The sequence below is a fragment of the Scyliorhinus torazame genome, chromosome 22 (assembly GCF_047496885.1).
Source record: "Scyliorhinus torazame isolate Kashiwa2021f chromosome 22, sScyTor2.1, whole genome shotgun sequence".
Taxonomy (NCBI): Eukaryota; Metazoa; Chordata; class Chondrichthyes; order Carcharhiniformes; family Scyliorhinidae; genus Scyliorhinus; species Scyliorhinus torazame.
This window is the reverse complement of record NC_092728.1, coordinates 67,789,905-67,815,832: the sequence shown is the minus strand read 5'-3', so window position 1 is coordinate 67,815,832 and position 25,928 is coordinate 67,789,905. Positions and strand designations below refer to the sequence as shown.

The following is a 25,928-nucleotide window of genomic DNA, read 5'->3' as shown; positions in this document are numbered from 1 at the left end:
CTAAATTGCCCCTCAATTGGGAAAAAATAATTGGGTAATCTAAATTTTTAAAAATAAATTGAATGTTGACAAATAGCTGCCTGTCCTATAGATTTATTGCCACAAAATGCTTAAGAGTTGGTCCATTGAATGCTGTGTGAGCTTTTGTCATGCAGCAATTGTGGCATAAGACTGCCTCCTGCTGGTGTTATTGCACCTTGTCCCAAAGTGCACTTTTGGGTTATTTAACATTGAGAGTACACAAAGCTCTGCTTTACGGCAACATGAATTGGGTGGGTCATGGGCACAAGCTGTTAAGCAACTGTAAGTGAGCTGGCACAAAGATCGACTTGACAGCAATCTAATACTGAGTTTTCCATTCTTTTATTCAGAATTACTTCCGCGATGCGTGGAATGTGTTTGACTTTGTAACCGTATTGGGAAGTATAACTGATATTTTAGTCACTGAGCTGGCGGTAAGTCTATTTGCCCTAAATCAAGCTGTTGATTGAAAACCTAGTGCCACTCCAATGATTGAGCTGAAATATAACGGTGATTGAACCCTCGAAGATGCCTGCATTTGATTTTCCTTTGTGAACAAGTGATTCAGCACTGCATTCACCACTGGTTCGTTTAAATTTACATGAAGAAGATTTGGTGAACGCGATGATTTGCACTGCAACAGGTATTCCGTGTATGAGGTGCTGGAAATAATATGAAACTTGCATCAAATTGGTTGTTGCAGACTCACTTTCCAGGGCCTGCTTGGCCCTTGAATCTACTCAGGATCCAGGAGCAAAGCAGCTGAGAGCTGGGTTCGAGAATCAAATTTGAAAAATTTTGACGTGGCTTCCCTCTGAATCGCTGTATTTCTAACCTCTTCATCCTTCGCACAACCTCCCCCCCCCCCCCACCCTCCTCACCACCCCCTCAACTCCCTTTCCTCCTATTTTATGAGCATGGAGAAGAACTGTACAAACTCATTGCGTTGCTCTCAGCACTTCTGCCTACTCTTGTCTCTGAAGGCAACAGATTGGGAAAAATTGAAATTAATCTAGTAAAACATCCTTTCACTTCTGGGAACTGGGATTGGATTCAACCAGCCAGATGGTGGCAGATGGAAGTCTCATCTATTCCCTCTCTTGAGGATTATGATACCAAACCGGGCAGTAGTTTCTGCCTGGGATCTAATTCAATAGGGCAAAATTACACCAACCCCTCCCCGTTTGGGCTTTAGGTGACACCCACTCGGCAGGCTTCCTCGGAAACTGCGACAGAGAACGGAAATTATAAAAAGGAGGGTCTCCAACCTGTTCTTGAGGAGGGACTCGGTTCAATTTAAATCTGCACTGGAACAACCTTAAGTGGACAGCACGGTAGCACAGTGGTTCGCACAGTTGACTCACAGCTCCGGAGTCCTAGGTTCAATTCCCGGCTTGGGTCACTGACTGTGCGGAGTCTGCCCGTTCTCCCCGTGTCTGCGTGGGTTTCCTCCCACAATTAAAGATGTGCAGTTCGGTGGATTAGCCATGCTAAATTGCCCTTAGTGTCCAAAAATGTTAGCTGGGGTTACTGGGTTATGGGGATAGGTTGGAAGTGTGGGCTTAAATGGGGTGTTCTTTCCAAGGGCCAGTGCAGACTCAATGGGCCGAATGGCCTCCTTCTGCACTGTAGATTCTATGATGTTCCAATCCACAGTGTGGCTATTCTTCACCCCTGTGAAAAGGTGACACCCAGAAAAGATTAAAAATTATATGCTAAAAATATATTGTTTTTTAAAAAATATATATTTATTAAAGTTTTTTAACACAATTTTTCTCCCTTACAAACAATAACCCCCCCCCCCCCCGGTAACAAAAAAAAACGAGAAATCGCGCAGAGCAAGATATATACATGGCAAAATGATATATTTACACAGCTTTGTACACTGGCCCTCACCCGTACGTGCCAGTTTCCCCAACCCTTCATGTTATCTCTTGCTCATCCACCCTCCCAGGCAGTCCCTCCTCCCAGGACGTTCCCCCCACCCCCCAAGGTTGCTGCTGCTGCTGACCGACCTTCCTCTAACGCTCCGCAAGATAGTCTAGGAACAGTTGCCACCGCCTGTAGAACCCCTGTGCAGACCCTCTCAAGGAGAACTTAATCCTCTCCAACTTTATGAACCCAGCCATATCATTTATCCAGGCCTCCAGGCTGGGGGGGCCTAAAAATATATTGTTGATGGTATTAGAGATTAGGACCTTTAACCAAGGCATTGACATGCTGATTCTAAATAGGATGTGAAGAAAAATTGATTAGTATTACATTTGATATTTCTCCATTAATATTTTCAACACTAATTCCTATCTTCACATTTTTCATGGTTTCAATATCAGCTCTTGTTTTGAGAGACAGGTCAGTTTTTGCAGCATACCTGAGGTAAATTACAATTGCTCAGTTTGAGCAACAAACCCAGTATGTTGTTGCAATTGTTAAATAATTAATGTGATAAGTGATAAAGCACCACGTTCACTATTTCGGTCCATTTAAATTTTCCTTCTACAGAAATATGTTTTTTTTTAAATAACTTTCCACAACTACAAATGCTTTGAAAGATAAATTATACCTGTGGCACTTCCAGCATAATTTCCTTTCCACATATAAATCATCGATCTTATTGGAGGAAACCTTAACTTCCATGTTAATGCAGCTTTTTAATGAGCGGTTCCCAGGTACAGAATCACTAGAGAGCTATTTAGCTGGTATCAGCCACAAAGTTTTGTCAGTATGTTTCTATAAACAGGTCAATATTCATCAGCATCATTTCTTTTGGCCCTGGATGTTATCTGGGAGCTGTCCAGAAACACCAGCCAAGTTCTGATGTGCACTTGACTTCGAGTCTCAAATGCCGCACATTTAAGCTGATCTGCCTATGACAGTATGTCACCGATTTTTTTTAAAAATGGTGCCCACAGCCACATTTTTTTTGTATTCAGCAAGAAAAAAAAAGTTGACCTTTTCAATCTTTTTACCATCAATCAGATCCAATAAAAACATGTAAGGCTTTTTTTGCACAAGTTAACTTCACAACAAATTTGATTCCGATGCATGTTGGACTTAAGAGGTTGAGGAAGGTTCCAAACTTGGGAGGTCAGGGCTGCATTGAGAGCATTAGCTATGATTTCTCCTACAAGGTGACACTGTCGAAGGTTATATTTCCACCCCAGTGACCTGGTGGAGTAGTTCACTTGGCATGTATTCTCTCTAAGAAGTAGGGAGTCAGTCCCCCTTCCCCCACCATGACCCACATGCATGCATCATTCGGTTAGATACTGGCCTGAATATCTGCCTGACTGACGAGCTGTGAATGATCCAAGAGGTCTGAGAAAAGATGAAGAGAAAAAAATGCAAAGTAAGACATTTTTGTTTGAGAACCGAGAGTGCATTAGAAATGTACGCTGAATCATCGCCTGAAAGAGACGAATGCTTTATGTTTCGGTCGGAAGTTGTCACTTTCAGATGTTGAGTTACTCGCCAATTAAATTAACCCTTTCTCCTTTTGGTGCTGATTTCCACTATTGGTAGGTTTTCTTAGCTTCAGCAAATCCAATTTTTCAATATGCATATTCAAGCATTTGGATTTTTAATGTAAACATTATGTGGAATTAAATTGAGCTTTCCTGTTTTAAAAAAAAGTGTTTCTTGGAATTTCTGCAGAATGTGAAAGATGTTGGACCTGCATCAGGTGACACATCTGGCTGATGTGTATGTGATTCAACTATTAAGCAGTTCCTCATTAGATGCGTTAAAATGGCACTTCGGCTGGAATAATATCTGATTAATCATTATAATCCTATCTAAATGTAGCTTGTAATGTTTATTATTTAATTCAGATTAGTAAACAATGAATTTGTATTCATGCAATTGCAACTTTTATTTGTTTCAGTATACTTGTTTAGGAGCAACAATTCTAGATTACTTCGAATGATCATAATTACTGGCAGTTAGTGGGGACAGGTTAAAATGAGGCTATTTTCTTTCACTCGCCTTTAAATTTACAGCCACTTCAGTTAAGGGATATTTTGAACATTATGAAAATTGCTTATTGTCACAAGTAGGCTTCAAATGAAGTTACTGCGAAAAGCCCCTAGTTGCCACATTCCGGCGCCTGTTCAGGGAGGCTAGTATGGGAAGTCATTATCTCTGAAGTTTAAAAAAAATCCCTTCCTCTTCTGAAACTACTGGCTAGAGCTGGGGTTCCTTGGCATTGGAAGGCCCACAAGACTATCTCCAACTTGCAATTATTCACGCCTGACCCTGGGGGGTGATGATTGGTCAGCTAATTGACTGTGGCAGCATCACCATCAAGGCTTACCTTGTTGTCACCTGATGGTCATTGAAAGTTTCTGGATATCTCTGCCTCGTGGAACTTGTTCTTCAGATGGGTTTCCACCTCATCTCTTTGTTTCAAAATCACTAAAAATAGAATTGTACCAGAAGCTCCGGGCTCGGGTCCGATCCCAGGACTTGATGACCAAGGAAGGTGTGTTCATAACGGGGCAAACAGGTTGAATATAAACCTGCAAAATCCTTCCAAGATGCCAATGGCAGGCGGTAGGAGTGGGACAGACACCTGGTCAGCCATGCTTGATGTGGAGTGGGGCCCCTGAAGCTATAAGCTTCTGGCGACAGACTAGCCACCTGTTCCAGGTAAAACCCATGATGGGAACAGTTGAAAATCTGACCTATGAACCACTATGTGCGGCAAGAGAAACAAAAATTTCAGGAGTGCCTCACTGGATAGGAAGGCAGATTGATGAGCTGAGCTCGAAGCTTAGAGTGCCGAATTTGCCAGTGTTTAATTGATCACGGGCAAAACAGAAAATACGGCAAATTGGGCATGGCACCTCAATACACAAGCTTGATCTACAGTGCCACTGAATGAGACTTTGCATTAGTATAAGAGCACTGCAAAATGTACTCTTTAATAATTGTAAAGTAAACTATCTCCGACAAATGATGACCAGGTTGTGCTCATCAACTGTTCCCATCATGGGTTTTACCTGGAACAGGTGGCTAGTCTGTCGCCAGAAGCTTATAGCTTAAGGGGCCCCACTCCACATCAAGGTTATTGACTTAAAATGGCCTCCAATGCAGTAAATTAAAAAGGTGTAGTTACCTGGATGACAAATAAGTAATGAGGAATCTAGCACTTTAATCAAAAGAAATTAGTGATGTCCTTGTAACTGCTGTAAACTTATAAAAGCTGATGACAACATAGGATATTTAGACCTTTGAGTTAGATGTCAATTGATTATTCGACTATAAAATTGCTATTCAACTTCTGAGGTCACCACTACTTGAATGAAAATTGTTGCTCCTTATTTTTTTGTATTGATTTTCTTCCTGGTAAATCAGCAATGAACCTGCATTCTGATTTACTACAAGATTATCCCTTTTGGCATCTCTGTAAAGATCATGAGGTCTAACGCTGATTTGCTGGATTGTAATAAGATTCAAGTGATGTTTTTTTTTTAAAGTCTGAGTTTAATTTTGCTCATCTGATTTCTCATTTCCTCCTGTTTTTGTTCCTTATTTTCTCCAACGGTCTGCTGAATCGCGTCATCCAATCAACACACAATATGACAACCCATGTTTCCGTCTGTATGTTGTGCACCTGCTGCTCCTTCCCAAAAAAATACCTTCCTTTGCATCCTGCCAACATCAATCATCCATGAACAACATCAACATGTAGCAACGGGTTGGTTTCATCAATTTAAGAAATCTTTTGATTGGAATTGGGTTTGCTTTTTAATTAGCACTCTTTTTTTCTGTTGACTCGGTGCATGCAAAAAAGAGAAAAGCGAAGCTCTTTCATTTTGACCTGCTGCCTTGTGTTCTGACATGTGGGGGTGGGTAGGGTACCCATTTCTGGCAGCTTACCCTGGCAAAACCTGCTTTCCTTTTCCCAAGCTAGCGACGGACTTTGGAGTAAACAACCTTTGAATTCCTCAGTGGAGACTTTGAAGTGCTACCTGTAATTTCACGGTTGCGTTTTAATGATCGTTTCCACATAAAATAAAGGAGGAGGTACACAGAAATGGAATGGATGAAGGAAGGGAATAAGACAAAATAGAATAAATGTATCGTTCTCGTGCTTTATAATTAAATAGATTTTCCCACTAATAATAACAAATAGTTCTCCTGTAGTGTGCTTTATATACTCAGCATTACAGTTAACTTTGTGGGTTTTTTTTGTGTTAATTTTAAATAAATTATTTTCTTTAAAGAAATAATTAATTACCATTGGTGGGATTGGGTTGGAGGAGTTATTCCGTGTAAGGTGGGTTAGTGTAGAGCTACTCACTAAACCAAGGACAATTCAATGATTGTTTGGCTTGCTCACTTCAATTCAGCTCTCTTACACAATTCTTCCCAGAGAGTTCCCATTTTGGTATTTATCCACACTGGCTGCTGAAAATAAATTGTGCCAAAAAACATTAGAGTAACATAGATGGGGGAGGGATGGCTGGTGGGGAGAGGGGGCGGGGGGTGGGGGGGCATCCAGATGAGCTAAGTGCTTTAAATTTGGCCTAACAATGGCGTTTTAAATTGAGATGATGATTTGGAGTGCTCATCGTTAGTACTAGCAGGATTGCTCAAGTCAGGGCAAGTCTATTACATCCCACACAAGCATGTCAGAAATATTGATCAAACATGTTGTAATTGCAGAGGAAATCTCTGAGAAACATCCATATTTATCATGTCTGTTCAGTTTGGAACCAGGTTAAGAGAAAGGATAGTATAGGTTAAACAGAGAAAATGGGTGCAAAGTAAGGTTAGTGAAAGGCAGAGGAGCAATTTAAGCCCCTCTTCTGAAGCCTTGTAACTTGAAAGCGCAAGTCACTGATGATAACTGATAGAGGTAAGGCCCTACTGGGACAGAGCTGTCCATCCTAAGATCCGTACAATCAACAAACTAAACCATGTTTCTGTCAAAGAAAAAATGCCACTAATTTTGGAAGAAAGCCCAGCGTGGAGTCCCGTTCTATGATGAAAGATCAAATCACAAGTCAAAGCAGTATGTGTTTGCCAGAAATTCTAATAACCCCATCAGTGGCTCAAATTCATAGGAAGCGATCGGTGATATGTGCAAGGCTGCTTAGTGAAGCATTGGGGGTCATGGTTATTACTTGATAGTTGGAGTGCAGGTTTGCTTGAAGATTAACAAGCTCTTTGAGTGTTTTCTTCCTTGCCTGATAATGAGGTACTCTATTTAATGAGACCATTCCACCCTTGAGCTCCCTTTACTTAAAGATAGCAGTATCCTTGCAGCAAAGAAATTTAAAGTTTAGGTGCTTCATGGAATTATGAATGAGTTGCACCAGACAGAATTTCTGCAGGACCTCAATCCACTAACAAAGTATTCAGTTCTCCAAAGATGCTGGGAGCTGTGCTCTAGGCCCAATGCACAGTAATTACATGGATCCATTCTCCTGCACGGGAACCACAGATCATAATGAAAGATCTTCAAATCCCTGTTGATTTAAAATGGAAGGACTGACAAGTGTCCCCCCATAGTTTGATGAATATACTAAGTGCTCCTTCACCCCCCCCCCCCCCCTCTCTCCCTCTGTGCCACCTCCTGACCTCTGCACAATCTAACATGTTCTATGCTAATTAGATTTATCCTCTGGGCCAGTATTTGATAACACAATTTTATTCCAGGAGTGACAGTATTTTCTTGTCTCTAATGGGATGATTAACACATTTGACATTTAGTGAAATTAGCGTTAAGTCAGCTGTAACCATTAGATACTATTTTTATTCCAGTCACACATTTCTCTGAATGCATAATTATATTTCACATTCCCCAATGAAAATGCAGAGAAATCTATTCCCTACTCAAGTGTTGAGTTAGGAAATTAATTTGTATGTCCCTGTGCAAAAGGCCTTGTGATATCAGGAATACATAACTCTCCATTTGCCAGTTACTCAAGAAAGCACTTAAGCAGTTAACAGTCGCCCATCCTGCTGATGAGAAAACAAAATGTTGCATCCAACACTTTAGCGTTGCTTCCCCTCTTTTTTCCGATTCTTCTGTGGCAGATTCGCCGAACGTTTTTCCCCATCTGTTCACTGCAGGGTGAGGCCCAACCAATTTTCACAGATGATTTGTTCTCCCTCCCAAAGAAAATTCAAACCGTAGAAAGGGCAGAACAGTGAAAATGAACACTTGATGCATTTGGCTGCCAGGCTTCTATATCTGCTTTCAAATGGCAATCCCAAACATTGAAAACCGAGCAACAGGTGGCTCTAGGTATAGGGACAGAAATGTAAGGAGCCTGCTAGCCCTAACCTGTTTCCAAAGAAGCAAGCTACAGTTAAAGGCATCTTTGGTAAGATTCAAGCTGTTTCTACGGATCTTCCGATAGAACCTAATTCTGATGTGCCTCAATTTACAGGGGCTGGAGCAGAAGGGAGAAAATGTAAATCAAAACTAAACATTGAAGGTACAATCTCTGCACAGTAAACAATAACATTTCACTTAGTTGAGACTAGGCAATTGGTTTGGATCTGATTAAATTCTCTTTTTAGTTTTACTGTAGAATTCTAAATCGATTGCAGTCTATTTTAAGAAATGGTCAGTTATTGTTGTAAACTCATAATTCAGACTTAAAATCACATTTGGAGTTTTGTGGGATCAAAATGGTTTTGTCAGAATAAAGGAAACATGTTCTTAGTCCCAGGATTAAGAGGAATAGTCTTTAGTTGCAGAATCCTTTGTCCAAGATATGGTCAGGATTTAGTTAATGGGAAGAAAGAAAGCAATCTTTTACCTCTTTTCATGGCAATGAAGTCCTTTCCTATATTTTAGAAAATATGCATGATTGTGGGTTTACAATTTACTTTCACAGTTTCGTTTTGCAATTTACGTAACCATTTCCAGTCCAGCCTCTCCCAGGTTCTTGTTTTGGGCGGTACGGTAGCACAGTGGTTGGCACTGTTGCTTCACAGCGCCAAGGTCCCAGGTGCGATTGCCGGCTTGGGTCACTGTCTCCCTGTATCTGCGTGGGTTTCCTCAGGGTGCTCCGGTTTCCTCCCACAAGTCCCAAAAGACATGCTTCTTGGGTGAATTGGACATTCTGAATTCTCCTTCTGTGTGCCCGAATAGGCGCCGGAATGTGGTGACTAGGGGCTTTTCAACCAGCCTAACAACCATTGTCTCCTTTAGAGTACCTGACTTATCAGCTCCTCGATCCCAAAGTCTTACCCATGTATCAGTCAAATAATTCCTTTCCATTAACTGCCTTGTCTAATGTAGCTCAAGAATAGTTCAGTTTTTGGAGTATATTGGGGTATATTTCTGATTGCTGATAGAGAAATACACAATGTGTCGGATTCGATGTTCAGGAGGACAAAAATAATTTTTGAGGCACCTATTTATTCAGAGGAGCCCAGAAGAGCTGACTAAGGGCATGACTACAATATTTACTCGAGTGCATTAATGATGCTTTTAGCTCAGGAATGGTACAATGCCAATTGTTGGTTACAACCCAAGCTTGCAATTGATCTGACTGGGCAGGAGAGGGTTAATATTGTTTGCATGCTTAAATCCACCTGTTTCTATGTGGCAGATGCTTCATGTATGGAATTTAAAAAAATATTTGCTTAGGTGCATTTGAACGGCATCATCTTTTTGGATTTAAGTTGTCTGTCTGTGGGCTCTACTGTCATAGTAACTGAAAGCAAAGTGTCCAAGTCCAGTTTGTCTTAGCGTGGACTCTGTATAAGAAATTATATCTGAGCATGGAACAGCTGTTTGTTTTAACCAATTTTACTCATTGTTTATTGTCATTCACTTTTAAATAATGGTGTTCAATCTGTTGCATAAGATGGGTACTCCACTGGAAGGCTCCTGACAGGTTACAATAGAAAGGAGCACTCCAGAAAACTCTTTAAAATTGGACATCCCTTTTGCAGTTGACTGGTTGGTTGAATGGTAAAGTATCGAATAGCTCAGTGAGAATCTTGTCAGCAAAGATTAATCCCATTTGCTGCCAGGCAGGCTGCCTCAGGAAGTCTGTGGCTTTGTCCTGGCAAATGCTCAATTGGACATCAGTTGATTAATAAAGTAACCAAAATATGCAACAACTCAAGTCTATTAGCATATCCAACAGGCACCATTAATATTTTCTACAAATTCATTAACTCAAAGCTAATCAGAAAATAGCTTGCAAATTTAATTAGGGGGATAGTTCTTTTGAAAAAGAACTACCACGGCGACAATGGACCAAATGGCCTCCCTCTCCGCTGATTGCAAATTCTGAATACATTTTTCAGTGCATGCCAAAAAAACAAAATGATAAAGTAGAACACATGTTGAAATGTTTCTTGAAGATGATTAAAAACAATGCCAATTCCGTGACAACTAACCAGCGGAGGGATGGGAACTGGAGGCTCTGGGGAGCTGATGCTGACATTGGATGGACTTTTTAGTTATTCCGTGTTTTTAAGTGATTTTCTACTTGAATCAGGCTTTTGCAAATGAAGGCTATACTTCTCCTTCAGGCCATTAGAATGCGCCCGTGGTTGGAATGGCCACGTGTGCTACTACCAACTGAGGTGTCCTTGTCAGTGAGGAACCACAACATCAACTCAGTAATTCTCCTAAAATTGAGCCTTTTTAGATAATTTAGGGCATCGTGTCATCGGGGTCTGTTGGATTTTCTGGATCTGGGATACTATTGTAAGCCAAGCGATCCCTGGTGGTTGGTATGTGCAGCATCTCTGGATTTCATGACATGATTTTCCAGCAGTAACTCTAAACCTTTTAAATTAGTGGCTTTGTCATCTTGCATCTAAATTTTCCATCATACTATTCTGCATCCTGCCTAGCACCAGAATAGTAACAAATGTTAAAAGACATGAGTAGACACTTGTTTTACCCTTGTACCATTCATTAACCACAACTATTTTGATGTTTAGAATTGATCTGTACTTCAAATTACTGAAACGTCTTAATTTTCCAGAGATACATTGATTATACAAATATCTTCAAACACTCATCTTTCGGGAATCAAACTTTGACTTGGCCCTGTGTCTCAGGGCAAAGTGTGAGTCGCAATGTGGTCTTATGTCACGATGATTACTAATAAGGGGGAAACAAATGTCTGGTATTCGAAAACTGGAGGGTAAAATTGTCAAGACGGCCTAAGGTTATATTAATTGTATTTTTGAAGCTGAACTTGCGTTTGCAAATGGGAGTGGTTATATTTCTCTTCGGACAGGAATATACTCAAAATGGTTTTATCCTTAGCTATTTCTGTCTTGTTGCAGTATGAGGAATGTACTCCGTGTAAATTTTCTAATGCTGAAAAATGCCCGTGACGTTGTCCTTAAATGTAAAACCCAATTTAGCTCAAATTGCAATGCGTCAAGGGGAGGTAGGATGAAAATTTTAATCAAGTTGTTTAACTTGCTTAGGAAGAACCTCTGGAAAATTATTATTATTCAATTCACATATTTCAATTCATGAACTAATGTCTCTGATAAAATGCTCTACGAGGAATGCTCCTGTAAAAGATTCACTGCAGTGTGAACCCCACTGATATACTGATAGATTTCTGGTTGCTGACCCTACCCTGAATTCTTTTGCTTTTCACCAGGGTAACTTTATCAATCTCAGCTTCCTGCGGTTGTTCAGAGCTGCACGTCTCATAAAGCTCCTACGCCAGGGATACACCATTCGTATTTTGCTCTGGACGTTTGTGCAGTCCTTTAAGGTGCGTCCCAGGATACCACGGTAAACTGAAACAAGCTGACCAGTGCAGCATAGGCCTGGAGAGAACGAATAGTTAGAACAGGAGGTCTTAAAGCCCATGTAAGAGAAGGAATGAGTTGGGATCAATGGGAGAATCGTTCCGTTTCTTTTTAAAAAAATATGTTCATTCAAAGTTTTTCCAACAAAAATTTTCAACCAGTTAAACCCCCCCACCCCCCCCCCACCCCGTAACAGAAAAGAAAGACAAAAGAACAAAAAAAAACATAAACATATCAAGCAAACATAGTACAGAACTTATACAATGGGTTTCTCCTGCACATATTAACCCTCCCATATGTTTGTACAAATACTACCTGGGAAAAAAAACCTCCCCCACCCACCCAAATATCCCCCCCGAAAGAAATACCCCCCTCCCCTCCCCTTGCCCCCCGGGTTGCTGCTGCTGCTGACCGAGCTCCTTCTAGCACTCCGCGATATAGTCAAGGAACGGTTGCCACCGTCTGAAGAACCCCTGCGCAGACCCTCTCAGGGCAAACTTTATCCTCTCTAGTTGAATGAACGAACCCTGCCATGTCATTTATCCAGGCTTCCACACTGGGGGGCTTCGTGTCCTTCAATAATAGCAAGATCCTCCGCCGGGCTACCAGGGACGCAAAGGCCAGAATGCCGGCCTCTTTCGCCTCCGGCACTCGGCCCAGCTCGTCCGCCACCCCAAATAATGCCAGCCCCCAACTTGGTTTGAGTTCCGTTTCTTAATAATTGTATGTACCGAGGCTAATTACTTGTGGGGTTTTTTCAAACATGCACAAGACATTGGTGTCATGCGTGGTTGACCTGAGTCGTGTGGTGTAATTGTGCCACCTATTGGTTATTATTTGTCATTTTATCTAGTCTAGCCAGAATGGATGATCAACAAAGGCAATTTAAGTGAGCTGAAAGTTTGACAAAACGTCCATCCATTTGTTGTTATTGCACAGTAGTTGACCTTGAAGCTCGCACTTCAGTTTAATGAGTAAAATAACAGCATTTCATGTAAAGATCACATTTAATTTTTGGTGCCAACTAAATGGAATGGAGGTTCATTGAGACTATGATAAAAATACAGTCGGTAGGGTTTTAGCAGGACTGCAGGTGGCCACCCAAAGCTGCCAGCCCAGTCAGAGGGTTGGCAGCTCTAGAGGCTCAGCAGGACACCAGGAGAGATGGACACTGCTGGGGTAGCTCGGATAGCAAGAGGGCATCTGTGGCCCCTGAATTTGTGGCATGGGGCCTCCAGTTCGAATGAACCCTTGAGAATCTGCAGGGTACTGCTTCCATGAAACTGGCATCCTGCCCGCACAATGCTGTGCCTGCTCTGCTGCCGGCAAAATGCCAGGGAGCCAGGAAAATATGGGCCTTATTAACTTTGCTGCTTGCCTCCACATGTCACTGGAGATTTTTCACAGTGGTGGAACTGTGTCCATGTCCCAATACACCTCCCTGATATTTTCCCTCCCAGCCCACCAGCTGGAATTGGGAAAATCCTGCCTAGTGATACAGCTCGTGTCACCTTCCCTAGCACATTGGAAACTTTCATGAGCTATAATCACTGTGTACCTCTACCTAGAGCAGATTAAAGGTGGCATAAATAGGACTACAAGAGAGTGGCTGATCCTAATCAGGCCAGAATCTAACTAGTATTTTTTCATATGGTGTCTCTGCAAACCATAGCTCACCATGAAGTCAAGTGCTGGTGGTATTAAAGTTCTCATTAATTAACATGAATAATTGTAAATATGGTTTATTAAATGCATAAGTAATCAAAGTATAGGCAGAACACATCACCTTTTGGTCATCTATAGACTTGGATTTAAAATCCATTCAGGTAGAAACATCTTTTTCAATTGAGAAACAAGGCAAAATGTCAAGTTCCTTGTGCATTGACATTAACTGCAATGCCAAAGAGAAATGCTGTTTATTTAGTAACCCTGATAATTTTGCAAGTTGGCTTTCAATCACAAAAAACAAAAAGTAATCTTTCTTGTGCATTGAGCGGATGAGTATTCCACAAGACAGTGGAAGATAAAAGAACACTATTCTGAGGGAGACCGACTGTGGTAATGCAAATTTCACAAAAAGAGCCCTTATGTTATTCCAAGACTAAATAGACTGTTGATTCATATCTTTAATTGAAGTCCTGGCTGTTTTGACTTGGCCATCAAAAAGCTTGAGAACCTCAGTATAAATGTTAGAGAGCAAAAGTGCAAGGGGTGGTTCAAATAAAACATTCAAGCTTTTCAACTGAGTGCATAAGCACTAATTTTTTATTTTGTGAGTTGTTGTTTAAGAAAGAGACAGGGGGCAACATTCTCCGACCCTCCGCCGGGTCGGAGAATCGGCGGGGGCTGGCGTGAATCCCGCCCCCGCCAGTTGCCGAAGTCTCCGGCACCGGAGATTCGGCGGGGGCGGGAATCGCGCCGCGCCGATTGGCGGCCCCCCCGTTCGATTCTCCGGCCCGGATGGGCCGAAGTCCCGCCGCTAAATTGCCTGTCGCGCCGGCGTAAATTAAAGCACCTATCTTAGCGGCGGGACAAGGCAGCGCGGGCGGGCTCCGGGTTCCTGGGGGGGGCGATCTGACCCCAGGGGTTGCCCCCACGGTGGCCTGGCCCGCGATCGGGACCCACCGATCCGCGGGCGGGCCTGTGCCATGGGGGCACTCTTTCCCTTCCGCCTCCGCCACGGTCTCCACCATGGCGGAGGCGGAAGAGACTCCCTCCACTGCGCATGCGCGGGAAACTGTCAGCGGCCGCTGACGCTCCCGCGCATGCGCCGCCCCGACATGTCATTTCCGCGCCAGCTGGCGGGGCAACAAAGGCCGTTTCTGCCAGCTGGCGGTGCGGAAGTCCCTCCGGCGCCGGCCTAGCCCCTCAATGTTGGGGCTCGGCCCCCAAAGATGCGGAGCATTCCGCACCTTTGGGGCGGCGCGATGCCCGTCTGATTGGCACCGTTTTGGGCGCTAGTCGGCGGAAATCGCGCCGTTTCGGGGGAATTTCGCCCAGGATGTGAAAGCTTTTTGTCTTGCACTTATCAGGACAGATGCAAGAGTACCAAATTTCAAAGGGACCAATAATTTATGTTGTATGAGAAAAGCTGCTGTTTGGTTGATAAGTTGTCTTTGATTGGTCAAGGCATTACCATGGAGATGCACCAGGGAAGAATTATTCCCCCCCACCCCTCCCCCCAAACTTTTGTTTAAATTTAAAGAAGGCAAGTCGACTCTGGTTGAGGTATTTCCATGGGGAATGCCCCAGGGAACAGTTGTTTCCCCCATGCTTTTGTTTGATTGCAAAAGGTACCATTCTTTCTGCTTGCAGATCACAGGGCTCTGTGCTAGTGGAGGGCCAGAAGAATTTTACTAATGGCCATAAAATGTACTGAGAAAATCCCAGAAAAGCAGCTGGTGTCAAATTGATGCTAAGTATTTACTGAGACTCTATTAATATTCCATAGATTCAGATTAATTCAAACACACTATAATACCGAGCCAACAAATTGTTTTGTGAGCATAGAAAGCAAGATATTAAGCTAACAATGCAGAATCCTGTGCATTGTATTTAATATTGCAATGAATATCTGACTGTTTCTGATGGTGTTGGTTGACATGTATGTTTTTCAGTGTTGGTTCACATGTATGTTTTTCAGTGTTGCTTAACTTTAAGTTTCTTTTTCAGGCATTGCCGTATGTCTGCCTCCTGATTGCCATGTTGTTTTTCATCTATGCCATTATTGGGATGCAGGTCAGTGCAGCTAATATTGCAAAAAGCTCTAATGTAGTTTATGCTGAAGAAAAGTCTATCACTCACTGTCACACCTATGAAAATTGGAAGTCATGTTAAATGTACCTGCTATCCACATTACACATTAATCAGTTGGCAGAGCAGCTTTCCCCTAACCAGACGAAATATTTACTAAAATGCCCTTAGTCACTTGAAAATAAAATGCAAACCTATTTTAAAACTTAGAAATGTATGTCCAATTCACAGTGGGCAATCAATATTTAACCAAAAAATGGTGCATGTACCAAAAACACACAAACTTGATTTCCAATGAGCAAAGTTGCTTGTTTTATCTGCAAAACCTATCCATTGCAAAAAGAGAAGTTTCAAGGTTTATAACACATGTTTCATCCTGAAAGGAAATGCCCCTTTCTGAGCCGCTGTGGAAGTAGGTTTGTTGGTTCAGTGCAACATTGATCCTTCCCTACTTGAGTTGGACCATCATTCAGATCCTTGATATAACTGTTCCTGATTCATGTATAAGACGCTAGGTCGGGCCAATGAAATTAAAGTACCATTTTGCCATTGAATTGCATTGGTTGATTTAATAAGATGTTGCACCTTCATGCGTTCAGTTTTACGTTATACTTACTTACAAACGTATTTTGCATATTAATTGTTCTGTATTTTAAGGGTATCTTTGTAATTCAAATAATAACGTGAAATCAGTAGATTCAGTTCCCTTATTTAAAATTGTTCCCAATTTGTTCTAAAATCCAATTGTGTTATACGTTATAATGTAGCCCTGTTTCATATTGCATCAGATATTGCCCAAAGGGTTAAAGCTACGAAGAACGAAGCTGAACACATTCACATTTCTTTTCTTTTTTTTAAGGTATTTGGCAACATTGCACTCGACGATGATGGTGCGATTAATCGCCACAACAATTTTAGGACATTCTTGCAAGCCCTAATGCTCTTGTTCAGGTAAAACAATGAGAAACCTCAATTAAAACAAAACAGGGTTTACTATGCAAAGTGACCTGTCCATCAGATAAGCTAAGGCCACAATGGCAATTCTTATGATCTAATTCTGATTTAAATGAACCGTTTCAATAACATACGCCCTGAATTTCCTCAAAGCTTTTCTCAATCTCTTCACTTCAGACCATGGATCTCAACATCTAGAAAGTGTTGAGCATTGTTATGTAAATGCAATAGCTATTACATAGAAAGCATTCTCAATTTTTTTTAAATTGGGAGTACAAGGCCCATAGCACAGGCTGTCACAGAGGCTCGTCAGATTAAAATTTACAAGGAGGGGGGAGGGGGGAGCGGCACAGTGTTGCAGTGGTTAGCACCTCTGCCTCATGGCACCAAGGACTCGGGTTCGATCCCAGCCCAGGGTCACTGTCCGTGTGGAGTTTGCACATTCTCCCCGTGTTTGCATGGGTCTCACCCTGACAACCCAAAGATGTGCAGGGTAGGTGGATTGCCCATGCTAAATTGCCCCTTTAAAAAAAAATGTTTTTAAAAGGTACGAGGGGAATCAAGATATGGGACTGGATTCTCCACTGTCAGGAATCTCCGGAGTGCCGGCAGTGCATCCACGCCCGGGAATTTCCCAACAGCGTGGGGCTGTCCACAATGAGAAAACCCATTGGCCGGCTGGCGGGACAGAGAATCCCGCCCCCGGTGTTTCGGTTTTTAAAAACTGAAAAATGTAATAATAAGGGAACCCCAGGGGAGGCCTGGGTATCCACGGTTTTGAGCTTGTGATAAAGAGTGTGTTAGAGCAGAAGAGTGAGTCCTGATGTCAACACAGTATGATGTAACGAGGGAGGGCACAGGATGCCTCATTTTCTTTTCAGTCAAAGGAGATAGTGAAGTCAGTGATGCCACCCCGGCAAACAAATCAGAATTGGTAGTTGTCACTTTGATTTGAGAGGGTCATGAAGAAATTATGGGCGGGATTCTCCGGCCGAGTCCGCCCGACGACTGGAGAATCCTGCCCGAGGTCAACGGACTTTTCCATTGTCCTCATCGCGCCCGTGGCATCCTTGAGGCAGGAGGGGTGGAAGAATCCAACCCGATGTTTCCTGCATTGTATGGAAAGGACATTGAATTAGAAGAGTTGGGTGGTGTGCAGGAGTCAGTGGTTCAAAAAAGTGACAGGGTGGGAGAGAGATCTGGGGCGGGATACTCCGCAATCGGCGCGATGTCCGCCGACCGGCGGCAAAAACGGTGCGAATCAGTCCGGCATCGCGCCGCCCCAAAGGTGCGGAATTCTCCGCATCTTGAGGGGCCGAGCCCTCACCTTGAGGGGCTAGGCCAGAGCCGGACTGATTTCCGCCCCGCCAGCTGGCGCGGAAATGACTACTCCGGGCGACGCATGCGCGGGAGCGTCAGCGGCTACACATGGCATCCCCGCGCATGCGCAGTGAAGACCATGGTGAAGGCGGAAGGAAAAGAGTGCCCCCACGGCACAGGCCCGCCCGGTGGGCCCCGATCGCGGACCAGGCCACCGTGGGGGCACCCCCAGGGGCCAGATCGCCCCGCGCACACACCCCCAGGACCCCGGAGCCCGCCCGCACCGCCTTGTCCTGCCGTTCAAAAGGTGGTTCAATCCACGCCGGCTGGCGTGTGTTGACAGCGGCGGGACTTCGACCCATCGCGGACCGGAGAATCGCCGGGGATGGGCCCGCCGACCGGCGCGATTTCCGCCAACTGGCGCGGCGCGATTCCCGCCCCCGCCGAATCTCCGGTGGCGGAGAATTCGGGACACGGCGGGGGCGGGATTCACGCCGGCCCCCGGCGATTCTCCGACCCGGTGGGGGGTCGGAGAATCGCGCCCCAGTGTTCTGGGAATCCTAAATTACTGGAAGAACAGTGAGAGGATAAGAAATGTCTTGCTGCACAGAAGAACAATTTGGAAGGAAATTGGGGAACCACATACATAGTTTTAGAGGGAGACCATTTAGAATCATAGAATGGAAAGAACAAAACCACTCTAGCCTCTGTCTCCATGTCAGCTCAGTTAGTCCAATTCCCCTACTTTTTCCCCCAATTGCCCTGCAATTTCTTTCTATTCAGACAATTCCCTCTTCAAAGCCATGATTGAATCTTCTTCTCCTCGCCCTCAGGCGGTAAAGTCCAGATTCAAAATATTCACTGCATAAAAAAGCTTTTCCTCATGTTGCCTTTTGTTCAATTACCAATCACCTTAAATTGGTGTCCTCTGATTGTCAGCCATTATGGCAATGGGAACAGTTTCTCCTCATCAACTCGATCCAGACCCCTTTTAACCTTCTCTTTAATGAGAATGGCCCCAGCATAAGCTACCCATATAACTGAAGTCCGGCATCCCTCGAACCGCTCTCATAAATCTTTTTTGCGACCTCTCCAATGTCTTCACATCCTTCCTAAAGTGTGGCAACCAGAACTGGATACAAAGCTCCAGTTGAGGTTGAACCAGTGTTCTATAATGGTTCACCGTAACTTCATTGCTTTTGTATTCAATGCCACTGTTTATAAAACCAGGTTAAAGTCCAACAAGTTTGTTTCGAATCACTAGCTTTTGGAGCACAGCTCTTTCCTCGGGTGAATGATCCTCTCCACTTTGAGCCGGCAGTTTGCGGTGTCGATGGTAGCCATGACGTGGAGATGCCGGCGTTGGACTGGGGTGAGCACATTAAGAAGTCTTACAACACCAGGTTAAAGTCCAACAGGTTTGTTTCAAATCACTAGCTTTCGGAGCACAGCTCCTTCCTCACCTCCTTCCTCACTTTAAGCTGGTGTTGTGAGACTTCTTACTGTGCTCATCCCAGTCCAACACCGGCATCTCCACATCATGACTGTTTATAAAGCTCAAGGCCCGGTACGCTTCCTTAACCACTTTCTCAAGCTGCCCCGCCACCTTCATTGACCTGTGTATATGCACTCTCAGGTTCCTTTGGTCCTTCAGCCCCTTTAGATTAATGTCCTTTATTTTATATTGTCTCTCTTCTTTCTTCCTACCAAAATGCATCAATTCACAATTATCTGCATAGAAATTTGTCTGCCCATTTCACTAGCCTGTCTATGTCTTCTTGCAGTTTATCACTATCCTTCTTCCAATCCACAGTACCTCCAAGTTCTGTATCATCTGCAAAGTTTGAAACTGGGTCCTGCGTCATCGGCAGCTATCCCTTAGTTCAAGGACGATGTCTACTCAGAGTCGTGGATTTCTGCCATGTGTCATCACGTGAATGAACAGGCCAAATCTTAATCCACAGATTTCTGAGCACAAGGGATGGAGCAGTGCTGGGGGGCAATGCCAGGGCGAGGTGCCAGGGGTAGCTTCCTTTGAGGAGCTCCATGGTAGGGGGTTCCCCATGTCCATGTGGGGGGGTGGGATGAAGGATTCCCTGTGTGTGCACATGTGTGGGTGGGTGTTTCCCCGTGTGCACGGGGAGGAGAGTTCCCCTTGTCCGTGGGGGGTTCTGTTTGTTAATTTTTAGTGGTGGCTATCGGGGATCCCTTCAAAAAAAGGCACCCCGATCTCTGGTGGACACGCCTCCAGCATTTTTTTCTGTGCTGGAAAGTATGGCGAGGAAAGCTGGCAATGCAGCCGGCATGCTACACACTGCTTTTCTCGCCTGCGGGGCAAAATAATTGAAAATTGCACCCCAAAAGCAAAATACTGTGATTGCTGAATATCTAAAATTAGAGCAGAAAATGCTAGAAATATTCAGCACGTCCAGTCGCATCTGTGGAGAGAGAAACCGAGTTAGTGGGCTGTATTTCGAAGGCTTGCTGCAGGCAGGAACAAAGATTGACAGGCCCAGAATTTCCGGATGCCATCACTGGTTTGTCAGCATCGTCCCAGCTCCAGGCCATTTTTAAGGAGACATGGAAGGTGGATTGTTAAAATAATTAAATGGCCTATTAAGAAATTGTCCAGTCAGCCTGTGGACCCCCAACGTGTCCGGAGCCTGGCAAATATCAGGAGGCAGCCTCCCACCATCAGACCTTAGCTGGAGGCCTGCATTTGAGGATCAGTTTGAGGCCCACCATCTAAGTATCATGTCTGCATGGGCACAGCGACAGGACGGCTTGTGGGGGCATTCCACACTCCTCAACCTTCCCCCAGGGAAGAGCTGCAGCTCTCTTTTTTAAAATGTTTACAATAGATGCTGAGAGCGTGCCTTCATCTTGAGGTGCCCACTTTCTGCCCTCGCTGCATCGGCAAGCCGCTCCTTCAGGAAGGCTCACTGGCTGAGAGTACCATGCCACTGCCCTCAATTGATTGGCAAGCGCTTCCACAGCCACTAATTAGCCTTTCATTCAGAAACTACGACATGCATGTGGCACTGCTGCCATGCGATATCATAGAATCACTACTGTGCAGGAGGCGGTCACGCAACCCATAAAATCTGAACTGAACCTCTTGAAAGAGCACCCTATCTCGGCCCACATCTCCACCCCATCCCGGCAATCCAGTAACCCCATCTAACCTTTTGGCAATTCAGCAGGGCCAATCCACCTAACCGGCACGCACATCTTTGTGGGACTGTGGGAGGAAGCCGGAGCACCGGAGGAAACCCACGCAGACACTGGGAGAATATACAAACTCCACACAGACAGTGACCCAAGGCTGACTTTGAACCCGGGTCACTGGTGCTGTGAGGCAGCAGTGCTGACCACTGTGCCACCATGCTGCCCTAGGAAGACCAGCATCAGGAAATTATCCCAATGTCCCAACGCAAAATAAAAATCCGGCTCAATATTTCAGCTTGGTGTACTTTTATCCTCAAAGCAAAGGCAAGTAGGATGAAAAGCAATTGAAGAGAGTGTTAGATGAGGCAAGCCAGGAATGCAAATTGTCATAATATACACCAGTATATCATGGTGCAGACGCACACTGATGGACACACAGTGGGACCAATCAACACACACAACACCGCCGCCAATCACCAGTGAGAGCACACGCACTATAAAGACAGGGGGCATCAGAGTTCCCGCTCATTCAAGTAGCAGCTAGCTAGGAGCACAGAGCTCACAGCCTGCAACACAGACATTCACCATGTGCTGAGTGCATCGACTGGTTAGGACAAGGCAAAGGTCTTTAGTTAAAGCTAGTATCGTATTAACCCATAGTCTGAGTATGTTAAAACAGCTAATGATTCAATAAAATAGTGTTGCACTATTTCAAGTGTTGGTGACCTGTATGTGATCCAGAACACCCAACACATCGCAGATTTTCCGCAAGATGGAAAGAATTACCATCAGATTCAGCACACTTCCTGCAGTCCAGACAGTAGAGGCTTGGAAAAATCTATTGCCGATAAAATCTACTGCTAAAGCAAAGAGTTAAAAAGAAGGAGGGAGTTTAAGGTTTTCCGAAAAGATCATTGGGATTCAAAGTAGGGGAACAAAACAAACCTTTGAGAGTGAACAACTGTACTGTTAGAATTGAAGTGTGAGGTGGGGATTCACAAAAGTTGAGAGAGACAGCTTTGGCAGGAGACCAGATGGATTGGACAGCAAAACAACGCTTGATGCTTCCTTTCAACAGAGTTGCATTTAGCAATTCAAACAGTGGTTTCAGTGAATTTGCAGTGAAAAATAATCTTGGCTAGGGCTGCTCCTGACAGTTCAAAACTCCAAAATGTAGATGGTAGAATATTTATGAGGCTGCAGAAAGACAGGCATAATTGAACTGAGACTTGGTGCCAGATCTGACAGAAGGTGAGCAGGGAGGAATGGTGGTCCGAAATATTATTTAGATCCTCTTTCTCCTGTAAAAGAGGCTGTTCTGCTGCATCTTTAATTAGTGCAAGCTAGCTGAAAACTCTGCTTTCACACAAATCTGAAATGCATTTCATTACTAGATCATAATCCTCTGACATGTCCCCGTATGAAAAGTGGTAGAAATAGTAGTCTTTCTAACTGTTGGTCCCAGGCTGTATGACATTCTCTTTAGGTTAGGTAAAATGAAAAATAGAATCAGGCTCCAAATTTCAGTTATTGTCTCCAATAATCTTGGGCTGGATTCTCCAAACATAGGGCTATGTCCCCACGCCGGTGTAAAAACGCTGGCGTTTTACTCCAGTCATTCCTGAAAACAATATAGAGCAATTCGCTTACCTGCAGGGGGCGAGCACGGACATGGGGAGCTTTATGCAGCTTTGGCTGTGGATATGGGCCGTCGCACTTCCGGTTCCGAGTGCGCGCATGCACACGGCAGTGACCTCCAGCGGCCGGGCCTAGTGCCATGGCGGACTTGGACCCCGGACCAGCATTCCATAAGAAGGTCACCCTTAGGCAGATCAATGTGCCCGTTAGGTAGATTCCCCTTTCATAATTGTCCCTTAGTGTCCAAACGTTAGGAAGGTTATGGGGATAGGGGGGGCTTAGGTAGGGTGCTCTTTCAGAGGGTCAGTGTAGACTCGATGGCCGCCTCCTGCACTGTAGGGATTCTATGACAGTACTACTGCTTCAAACTTCGATGAGTCATACATCCACAAATTATTTTAGTGCTACTTAATAACTTTTGTATCTGATAGTTTCCAAACATAAGAATCTTATAACACAGAATAAGGTCATTTGGCTCATTATGCCTATTCCGGATCCTTGAATGTGTTGCCCAGTTTAGTTCTGCACCACTCTTTTTCATCTCTGACCTGCAAATTATTTGCCTTTAAGTCTCATTGCCTGTTGAAAATGGTGAATGAATCCATTCCACCATTCTTTCAGTTAATGCATTTCAGATCTGTGCAGCCTTCAGTGTGAAAATAATTCTCCTTGATCCTCATCTAATTCTTTTCGATTTTTACATTAAAAAAAAAAATCATTTATGGGATGTAGGCATCACTGGACAAACCAACATTTATTGCCTATCCCTAAGTTCCCTTGAGAAGGTGGTGGTGAGCTGACTTCTTGAACCACTGCTGTCCCTGTGGTGTAGTTACACCCATAATGCAATTGGGGAGGGGGGGTTCCAGGATTTTGACCCAGTGACAGTGAAGGAACGGTGATATATTTCCAAGTCAGGATAGTGAGTGACTTGGAGGGGAGCTTCCAAGTGTTGGTGTTCCCATGTGTCTGCTGTCCTTGTCATTCTAGATGGTAATAGTCGTGGGTTTGGAACGTGCTGTCCAAGGATCCTTGGTGAGTTCCTGCAGTGCATCTTGTAGATGGTACACAGGGCAGCCACTGTTCATTGGTGGTGGAGGCAGTGAATGTTTGTGGAAGGGATGCCAATCAAGCAGACAACCTTGTCCTGGGTGGTGTTGAACTTTATCAGTGTTGTTGGAGCTGCACTCATCCAGGCTAGTGAGGAGTATTCTATCACGTTCTTGACTTGCCGTGTGTAGGTGCTGGATAGGATTTGGGGAGTCAGAAGGTGAGTTATTCACCGCAGAATTCCTAGCCTTTGACCTGCTCTTGTAGCCAAAGTATTTATATGGCAAGTCCAGTTCCGTTCGTGGTCAATAGTAACCTTCAAGATGTTGTTAGTAGGGGATTCAGCGATAGTCATGCCATTGAATGTCAAGTGCGATGGTTACATTGACTCTTGTTGGAGCTGGTTATTGCCTGGCACTTATATGTCGCAAATGTTACTTGCTATGACTGTTTGCCTGAGGAAACTATTTATCCCAACTTGCTCTATCAAAAGCCCTCATAATTTTCAATAGCCCTTAACTTCTCTGCTACATAGAGCCATAAGACATAGGAGCAGAATTAGGCCATTCGGCCCATCAGGTTTGCTCCGCCATTCAATCATGGCTGCTATGTTTGTCGTCTCCATTCTTCTGCCTTCTCCCCATAACCCTTGATCTCCAAAGAGAACAATCCCAGCTTCTCCTATCCCCCCATAACTGACACCTCTCACTTATGGTATCATTCTGGTGAACCTCTTTGTTACGTTCTCCAAGGCCTTGACATCCTAAAGTGTGATATGAATGTCCACAGTTGCATGTAATTTTATTTTGTGAAGATGGGTCAGAATTGATTGCTATCTTGCTCATTTGATTGAAAACGATGTGCTTAACTTTGTCGACCGAGTGAAAGTCAAAGTTTATAAGGAGATAGAAAGTGTCAAATTATATTAATGAAACTTTAATCATATATTTTGTTTACAGGAGTGCCACCGGAGAAGCCTGGCATGAAATTATGTTGGCATGTCTGAGCAGAAGCCCATGCGATCCTCACTCAGGCATAGAAAGAAATGGATGTGGAAATTATTTTGCCTATTTCTACTTTGTGTCTTTCATTTTCCTTTGTTCATTTCTGGTAGGTTTGAATTTTCTTAACACCGTGCCAAACCGTTAAGCACAAACAGTACCTGACTTTATTTCAAGCTTTTTTCCTATGCAATATGGTATTTGATCCTTTGAGCTGGTCAGTGAAATTCTTCTACTTAATACACGTCACCTCCATCAACCACAGCATAACATATGTAGGGTTATTTAAATACAAATGAGGAATTTGCTTGGGAGATGCTCATTGCAAATGAAGGTAGAATTTAGAGTACTTTCTGCAGTTCAAGCACAGATGTGGGTCCTTCATCTTTTTTGACACAGTCCTTGGCTAACTGCCTGCACTACAAAAGGATATACACATTTAAACTCAGCACATTTTACAAAACCCCATTATTCTTCCCTTTTGCTTTGTACTTCATACAAAAGGTCGGTTGTTAAGCAAACCATCTTGCAGCTCAGTATAGTGACTGTATCTCTGATCGCGTTCTCCAGGAAAACCTTCAGCACCCTCCGGGTCTCCTCTTGGACCAAACCCAAAGTATGCTCAACACCAACATGGTGACCCAGGTGATGGATCGTTAGTATGGTGATGCCCTGCATGTTACCGCAAAACACTATATGGTGCCAATTGGCTCTGCCTTTTTCTAGTCCTTTCTCTTTGCCTGTGTCTCAACATGATGATTCTTCAGTCAAAGCATCGCTGAATGAGCTGCGCTTTGTGCTTGCTTTGACCATGTTCAGTCAGAGTGCTTTAGACCTTAACTCAAGGCATAAACTATAAAGAGATGACAAATTTCTCCCGTCACCCAGCAAGCATTATCCAGTGGTTAGCACTGTTGCCACACAGCACCCGGCTAATGTCGCATGTTACGGGATTCTGTCCGCATTTGGGTAGATCGCGCCTGTATTGTCTGGATTCCATCCGGGTCCAACTCCAGCTGAAAATAGGTATGATTCACGTCAAGCTTTGTAAATGAATGACCTCCAGCCAGTTTTGCATACAAGTCCTCGATGTGTGGCATCGGACACATATCCAATCGGGAGGCCCTATTTACTGTCAATTTGTAGTCATCGCAAAGTAGAACAGTTTGATCCGGTTTAAGGGCGGGGAACACCAGTGCTGTCCAATTGGCGAATTTTACCGGCCTGTTGATCCCGAGGCCCTCTAATTAGTTGAGCTCAGTC

The 25,928-nt window shown here is 43.9% G+C and overlaps 1 protein-coding gene across 1 annotated transcript in view; it reads left to right on the top strand.

Annotated features, from left to right (window-relative positions):
* cacna1ba (calcium channel, voltage-dependent, N type, alpha 1B subunit, a) overlaps positions 1–25,928 on the top strand; it is a 949,382-nt gene that overhangs the window by 858,377 nt on the left and 65,077 nt on the right. Inside the window, exons 33-37 of the mRNA XM_072488273.1 lie at positions 372–455; positions 11,628–11,744; positions 15,454–15,519; positions 16,394–16,485; positions 24,624–24,774. Coding sequence (XP_072344374.1) covers positions 372–455; positions 11,628–11,744; positions 15,454–15,519; positions 16,394–16,485; positions 24,624–24,774 — 510 coding nt within the window. The remainder of the gene's footprint in view (positions 1–371; positions 456–11,627; positions 11,745–15,453; positions 15,520–16,393; positions 16,486–24,623; positions 24,775–25,928) is intronic.